Raw genomic sequence first — 8086 nt, forward strand, 5'->3', positions numbered from 1 at the left:
TAAATTAATTGGTAGTTTTGCTTGTGAAACTAGAATTTGTTGCTGCAAATCAAAAACCTTTGCTGTCAAAAAAAAAAAAATGTTGTTTGCGTAATAAAGACACATAGTACTTTGATTTTTTTTCTTACTATTTGCCCTCACTAGTATTTTTCTCTATCAGCTTAGAAAGCATTTGCATTTAGTTTTTTTTTGGAATACATTTCCTAAATGCTGGACTCTGAATCTTATGATTTATATATTTTCCATCCCTGGTTTAGAAATTCTTTTAGAGGTATTGTTATTCTTTAAAGACTATTTCAGTAACTGTGAGGCTGACAAGGTGGGAAAGGAAGTGGACTCAAACCAGGATTCGTTGTCTCCGGTGTCCCTCTGTTGTCCGTTGTGAGTGTTGCATCTGCAATGCAGCCTGTTGCTGTCCTTTAACCACACGAGGATACAGTAAACTACATGATGCTCTTACCCAAATCTGCATTTAAAAAGAAACAGTTCTAGTCCTTAAAGTTGACATTTACACTATGTACAGTATATATTTCTATTATTGCACTACATGATTGTTTATTGCACATGGGTTTGCACCATGTCCCGTATATTGTTCTGTACCTGTATTGTATCTTTTTGTTCAGACCTTATGTTCATTCGTTGATTCTTTTGGTTTTGCAATGGGAACAAGGAAACATAATTTTGTTCATCCTATGTAATATTCTTCATTGTGTATATAGATGAATGACAATACATTATTTCTTATTTTAATCTTTGTAATTTCAGTTAAATGGCTGTCATGTCCTTTCTGTATATTTATTATTTTTATGACTGTTTGGAAGGATAGTTTTGGATCAGGTTTTCCAGTTTAATTTTATTAATGAAATGTAAAAGATTTTGAAAAATAATACAAGGTAATATATAAGATACATTAAAGATATTGGGATAAAACAGACAAAATAGATAATACATGTAATGAAGAATACAATTACTACCTTGGCTACAGGCAGCAGAGAGGAAGGTTCAAGGAGATCATATCAATGTGTGTATGTATTTATCATCCTCCTTCCTTTCCCTCGCTGTTTTATTCAAGGGTATTCCAGGTCAGGACCATATATATATATATATATATATATATATATATGCCAGAGCTTGAGACTACGATGCCAGCTGCATTAAAAAAAAGCAGTTTTCTCTCTCGTTATGTTGATCATGAGGCCAGAGGTGAAGAAAGATGAGTCACAAAGGTGGATTCCTTAATCGAGGAGCTTTCCTCATTTCTACATAGGTGGAGTTCTCGGGTTCTCCGTTGCTGCACTGAAACACAGAAACCGAAAAGTAACAGGGTTAGGGGTTAGGATTAGGGGTTGGGGTTAGGGGTTGGGTTAGGGGTTGGGGGTTAGGGGTTAGGATTAGGGGTTGGGGTTAGGGGATAGGGGTTGGGGTTAGCATTAGGGGTTAGGGTTAGGGTTGGGGGTTAGGGTTGATAAAAAGCGGGGTTCTCCGAGGAGAACCAAGAGGGGCACTGGCACTTGGAGGGTTGTGTTTAAAAAATTGTATTAAAATGAACAGATTAAAACCATTACAACTTTTTTAAAATAAAAATAAAATGGAAAAAAACGCAGGACAGCAGAGCCAGGCGCAAATGGGCAGGCGGAGAGGAGCAGACCATTTCTACATAGGTGGAGTTCTCGGGTTCTCCGTTGCTGCACTGAAACACAGAAACCGAAAAGTAACAGGTTACCTAAGGTTTTTTCTTCTTAATCAGATGTAGGGGTTGGGGTTATGGTTGGGGTTATGGTTGGGGTTAGGGGTTAGGATTGGGGTTAGGGTTAGGGGTTAGGGTTGGGGTTAGGGGTTAGGGTTAGGGGTTAGGGTTGGGGTTAGGGGTTAGGGTTGGGGTTAGGGGTTAGGGTTAGGTTTAATAAAAGGCGGGGTTCTCCGAGGATGGTTAGGTTTGGTTGGGGACGTTGGGGTAAACAGAGAAAGTATGTAAAAAGAGATCGCAGAAGTAAGAGCCTTAAACAGTTCATAGCTTATGTGGTTTCCTTTTGGTACCCTTTCTTTCAAAATAAAATGCTCTAAAACTTTGTCTCTATAGTTTCATCAGCCAAAAGTTATGAGATAGTAAGTGCGCATGCGCTTCAGTGGCGCTGTTCTTTTTACCTGTTATCATACAGCGCAGGAAGAAAATAAGAAAAAAAAAGAAGCTAGAAAAAACGTATCTTTATTTTTATTATCACAGCTAAATTTTGCCTGCGTATATCAATACTTGTGAATACATTATAGCCTCAAACTGAGTCCACAGTTTGTGTTTTTGAGGCGTCCCTATCCTAGTGCATACAATAAGGATTTGCCCTTGAAATGATTTTAGTGATTAAGTGACCCTGTTGTTCTCCAGACTCGTGGCGATTCTCAGCCGTTGGCCGTCCAACTTTCCCCACATGTAGCCATGAATTTATCAGGCGGATTTTCTTTTTTCTCTAGGACACCAAGACCTAGAGTGAGACTGACTGTCAGACAGACACATAGTCACCCTCAGTCTGATGTAGAAGGAGCTGATGACACAGCTGCACAGGAACATCAGAGCCAGCAGGCCAATCAGAATCCAGAAGAGCTGAGGAGAATGAGGAGCCTGGGGACAAGGAGAAGGTGACGGCTGCAGGAGGCAGGCTGCTTCCTGTTGACCTAAATAAAAAAACCACGGTGAGAAAACTTCATGTTTAAACTTTTCTGGTTCACAACACAAATACAGCGTTGATGTGTTTGACCCACAAACACAAGGTTCCACATTTCAAAACGCCAACAACGAACAGAGAAGTATTTGGAAAGTGATTATCTAAAACACAAGCAAAACAAAAAGGTAATAATTGTCATTTTACTATGTTTTTCATTTCATCAAGACCAATATAGAATATGAACGTGTTGCGTTTTCACAATATTTCTACAAATACTACAACTCTACTCCCTACAAACGTTCTGAAAGGGGGTTGAACGTACCGGGCAGGAGTTGGGTTGGCGTTCCTTTCCTTTGGATGTCTAAGTCACCTTCGTTCACCGTGACCTCACACTCGTACTTCACAGTCATGGCCTCTGGCCCGATGTTGAGCAGGACGAACAGCCATTGTTGGGGACTCTCCTGGTACATGGCCGTGTTCTCGCAGTTTTTCTTCCCCTTCTGGCAGAGCATTCTAGGTTTATCTGTTCTGAGGGTACACAAAGACGAGTCACACAGTTTGTCTCCCACCATAGACCAAGTCTTCAATCCGACTCGGACGAATTAGAGATACACTATTGCCAAGAAATGGAGACGAGAAGACCGCAAGCACACCAGGCCATGAAATAATCCTCCACATAACCCCCATAGGACGGCAAACTTTAAACATATTAAACAAACTCGGTGTGACCTTTACATGTGCTCATTGGGTGATTGCGTAAGCTTTGGACCCAGTCGAGTTTGTTTGTTTTACTTTTGGCCTCTGTGCTGGCTGAAAAGAAGAAAATGTAGCTTTTGGCCAATAAAGTGATGAAATCACCAGATATTTATGAAAATATGTCATGACACTGGTAAGTGTTGTGTTCTGAGACACTTTCTTGAAGAAAAACAAGAAACTTCTTTAAGAGAATCCACTGTTGGCCTCTGTGCTGGCTGAAAAGTCGTTTAAGACCATAAAAAGAAGAAAATGTGGCCATGTTTCCCACTGTTCCCATTGAGAGTAGAGTGATTGTTTAGTGGTTTAACGCCAAACAACCTCACATTTGTATGTATTCATAATTTATTTTTCTTGCACCTGTTTGGTTATTTTGTGGTTTTTCGAGTTGTGTGACGTGTTAATAAAACAATAATTAGGATACGTACGGTGATATGGCGTTGAGTCGAACGTCTGCGACGGAGTCGGCGTTGGCGTCGTGTTCACAGCGGATCGAGGCGGACCGGTCTGGGTTCACGGTCCGATTCTGAGGCTGAATCACCTCGAAACCTGATGAGTGGAAAAGGATTCAGCTAGTCTTTTAAAACATATCAAGCTCACGCCTTTACGATGAAACTAGTTTGCCTTTATTGTTTTGTCCATTTTCAACCCCCCCCCCCCCAAAAAAAAATCACTTCGGATTTCTTTTGAAACGTTTTCAGTCTGTATTTATTTTTCTTGTAATAAAATGAAAAGTGTCAACAATTATTCTTTATTCAGTGTGCTAATACACATAACTGTACTATCTCAGCTCGTACAAACAGCAGCATATGCAAAGCAACAGTCGGCATTATATTGGCTCATTAGGTGAATTATTAGGCTATTATTGGTCATACTGTATTTATTATAATACAACACGTGAACATACAAATTCAAAGTAAAACTATCGAAGTTGCGACCGACGGTGTTTAGTCAAATGGAGAGTCCTACCATGGCTTTGGAGGAAGATGGAGCTCAGATAAACCGTGAAGACGATGAAGATGTTACAGCTGCCGGCTGTCATCTCGGCGTGTCTGCTGAACCTGACAATCCACCACAGGACAAAGACACCGGCGTTAACCAACGTCTCGAACGGCTCGGTCTGATGCCGAGCTCCTTATTCAACAGGAAAAACAACGTTTTTCGAGGTCGGATGAGGATCCGACCCGAGTTAGTTTCTGTGCTTGGAAGACTCCAAACTTCTGTTGTTTGAGGAGTTTCTGTGGGTTGCACTCTTTCCTGTAGTGAACATTCGTCAAACAGTAGCCTCTTAAAGTCATTGTTTTTTTTTACAGAACAGCAGGATCTGTAGATCACACCACTTCCTGTGCTGCAGGAAATGTTATTGGTTCAATTCAGTAACAAAAAAATAGAAAGGTGTCTTTTTGTACCAGATTAGGCCAAGTTGTATGCAGGCTTTTTTTTCCGTTATTGTCGAACATTCACCTGTTTCCACTCTCCATCACTTCTCACTGCATTGCCCGATGTTCAATGCTGGTTCATGCCTTGCTTTACGGCCACCTGAACATGGACCTGGTCCTCAACCCACCGGCCAGCCTGCACGCCTTTATGTCTCTTCTCCAATACATCACTTGCCTGTTCCCTGTCTGCTTGGATTACATGTATTTGGTTCTATTACTTTTACCCCTTGGACTTTTGCTTTTGTTGTTTTACAAGATTAACATTGTCACACAATGGATGTAACTAGATTGCTTTAGAAAAGACATTAACAGTGAATGAAGACGCCTTTTCCTTTTCCCAAAATGTAGATATGTTCAGGTAGTGCAGTTAGTGACAGTGTGGGCTCCATGGTGGCTCTGAAGGGGGGCGGGGCTTAGTGAAAAGGTCAATTGAACTGGGTTTCAAGTAAAAGTGCTGAAAATGAAAAGCCCAACATCAATATCTCTTTCCAACAACAATCTTCTGGTTGGTAAAGATCAGCGGTAGAAGAAATATCCAGATCCTTCACTTTAGTGAAAGGTGCAACGTGTGACATCCGGTCAGAACTTTAGTAAGCTCACAATTATCAAAAGAAAGTGAAGAGGTTAAGGTGTTGACAGTATGTCAATGACCTCAATGGAACGATTGTTCCTCCAGAGGCCATTGTTAGTCACTGTACGTCCAGTCTGCTCTCAGTCCAATGAGAGGACGATAAAGTAGAGCTAACCCGAGGGCCTGTCAATCACATTAAAGGTACAAGGTCTGTCCAAGTTTGGATTTGTTTGTTTATTGGAATAAATCCAAATTTGCAAAAACGAGAAATGTACTCGTATTTTTGGATCCGTCCTCCCCATCGCCATGGGGACTACGCCAGAGGAGAGCAGAGCTTGAACCTTCTGTTAGCATTTAGCTCTAAATCAGCCAATTTACATAGATTTGTTTTAATAATATTTTATTTAGAAATATTTAAAACTTGAACATTTGAAATACTGAAGTAAATGACAAGAAACGGCATGAGCAGATGTACCAACAGTGGTTATCTTACACTTCAGTGACAACAGGTGACTGTTGACAGAGAGCTCTGGGGATTAGCATCAGTCTATCACTGAAGTCTGTCCATCATCTTCATCAGCAGGAAGTTTTCTTTGAAAAAAAACTACAAAAAATGAATCATTTGATTTGGCGTAACAAGTCAGCAGTGTGTGAGTCCACATCCTGTTTTTCAGAAGTTTGTGCTTCTGTAAAATCTGTGCGGGTTTCTCTGAGACAAATGGAAACCACAGACGCAATCAGAATGTAAAAGCCTGAACTGTGTGGTCCACTTTTGCTCTGCTCCTTCTTTGAGAGATAAATGAAACTGGGTCTTGCTTTCCTTTTCCTTTTGGTTTTAGGCCTCGCAGCAAAATAATGTTGCTTGTAATCTTGCTTGTTTCCTTCAGACTTTGCATTAGTCAGTACTAGAAAGTCCAACGCTTTGCTCCAGTGTAATATCTGTATCTCAACAACTCCCCGATGCATTGCCGTAAAGGTAGTCGATCATGGCCTCCAGAGGACAAAGCTGACTGACTTTTCCTCTGTAGCCGAAATAAGGTTATACGGTGGTTGTGGAGGAAAGCGCTAACCATTTCTGTGAGTATCGTGACCACCGATTGGACACTCACACCAACTTCACGGAAACGATTGGCCAGCCGTGCAGAGGCGATAGAGGAGTCGGGGTTTGTGCTTCTGTCGCTTTTCATGTGAACAGCTGACACGTCTTTCAGGAGAGACCATCTCAGGATCTGCACCGTTACCACAGGGCAGCGACCAGCGTTTCCGAAAAGTGAAACCTACGCAAAAGTGCCTCAAACGTACATTCTTTGTCATGGCCACCAGGGTCTATGCTTCATGTGTTCAAGCTACATTCTCTCTCCTGACCACCAGGGGGCGACTCCTCTGGTTGTATAGAAGTCTATGCTTCATGTGTTAAAGCTGCATTCTCTCTCCTGACCACAAGGGGGCGACTCCTCTGGTTGTAGAGAAGTCTATGCTTCATGTGTTAAAGCTGCATTCTCTCTCCTGACCACAAGGGGGCGACTCCTCTGGTTGTATAGAAGTCTATGCTTCATGTATTAAAGCTGCATTCTCTCTCCTGACCACAAGGGGGCGACTCCTCTGGTTGTATAGATGTCTATGCTTCATGTGTTAAAGCTGCATTCTCTCTCCTGACCACAAGGGGGCGACTCCTCTGGTTGTATAGAAGTCTATGATTCATGTGTTAAAGCTGCATTCTCTCTCCTGACCACCAGGGGGCGACCCCTCTGGTTGTATAGAAGTCTATGCTACATGTGTTAAAGCTGCATTCTCTCTCTTGACCACCAGGGGGCGACTCCTCTTTGTTGTATAGAAGTCTATGCTTCATGTGTTAAAGCTGCATTCTCTCTCCTGACCACCAGGGGGCGACTCCTCTGGTTGTATAGAAGTCTATGCTTCATGTGTTAAAGCTGCATTCTCTCTCCTGACCACCAGGGGGCAACTCCTCTGGTTGTATAGAAGTCTATATAAATGACTCTACTTCTCTTGATTTATTCCCTCAGTAAACATTGTAAACATTAGTTTTTGGTCTCAATCTCTAGTTTAAAGTCTTCTTCAATACAGCACGATGTTCATTTAGTAAATTATGGTTCTTACATAAGTTATCTTCATATTTTCACCCCGTTATCTCTATGACCGCTGATTTTTCTGAGCCTAGTACTGACATACTTATGGTACAGAAGGTGCTAGAAGACAGAAACAGGAAATGTTCTCACACGTTAGCGGGAGCCTGAAAAGTCAGACAGTAAAATGTGGCAACTTTTGGGTTGAAAAAAAAACCATCAGAAAATTAATTTTTTTATATCTCAAGCTGAATCTGAGGAAGTCGTTCATACTTTTTGTCTCAAACAGATTACAGACAACAACTGCATTGCCCTGTGCTTGATTACCAAACAAACAATTGGAGGGTTTTAATAATAATATTCTGTCTCTTGAAAAGCGCTATATAAATGAAATATTTTATATTTGATTTATATAGCGCTTTTCAAAATTACAAACATTAAAATCATAATTTAGCTCATTAAATTTGTCTTAAAACTGACAACATCTCTGTTTTCTTGAGCTTGTGATTACTTCCTGTGTTTGTTTATGTTTATGGGTGAGATATATATATATATATATATATATATATATATATATATATA

General features: G+C 40.9%; 1 protein-coding gene and 1 long non-coding RNA gene across 4 annotated transcripts; one reads left to right on the forward strand and one right to left on the reverse strand.

The window, feature by feature from the left end:
* Nucleotides 1-833: 833 nt before the first annotated feature.
* Nucleotides 834-4698, reverse strand: LOC117751007. Of its 3 annotated transcripts, XM_034562501.1 has the most exons (6): nt 4380-4698; nt 3839-3959; nt 2980-3185; nt 2516-2667; nt 1649-1690; nt 834-1296 (listed from the first exon to the last, which is right to left on the reverse strand). In XM_034562501.1, the coding sequence occupies exons 1-6, from the start codon at nt 4450-4452 to the stop codon at nt 1219-1221; spliced, it is 672 nt and encodes a 223-aa protein (XP_034418392.1). In that variant the 5' UTR covers nt 4453-4698; the 3' UTR covers nt 834-1218. The 3 variants fall into 3 exon arrangements, with proteins under 3 accessions (XP_034418392.1, XP_034418394.1, XP_034418391.1); XM_034562503.1 differs by lacking the exon at nt 1649-1690; XM_034562500.1 differs by lacking the exon at nt 834-1296 and having other exon boundaries at nt 1393-1690.
* LOC117751008 lies at nt 1217-1823 on the forward strand. The gene is made up of 3 exons (XR_004611837.1): nt 1217-1267; nt 1662-1718; nt 1810-1823. It is a non-coding gene; the product is annotated as an uncharacterized LOC117751008 (long non-coding RNA).
* Nucleotides 4699-8086: the final 3388 nt, after the last annotated feature.

This window comes from Cyclopterus lumpus, chromosome 21 (assembly GCF_009769545.1).
Source record: "Cyclopterus lumpus isolate fCycLum1 chromosome 21, fCycLum1.pri, whole genome shotgun sequence".
Lineage (NCBI taxonomy): Eukaryota > Metazoa > Chordata > Actinopteri > Perciformes > Cyclopteridae > Cyclopterus > Cyclopterus lumpus.

Excerpts from the sequence above, each read along its gene's own strand:
- LOC117751007 (XM_034562500.1), bottom strand. The coding sequence starts at position 4,452 with ATGACAGCCGGCAGCTGTAACATCTTCATCGTCTTCACGGTTTATCTG. Across the intron at positions 3,960-4,379 it reads CATCTTCCTCCAAAGCCATG|GTTTCGAGGTGATTCAGCCT; the intron begins GTAGGACTCTCC and ends TCCACTCATCAG. Across the intron at positions 3,186-3,838 it reads CGACTCAACGCCATATCACC|AACAGATAAACCTAGAATGC; the intron begins GTACGTATCCTA and ends GTGTACCCTCAG.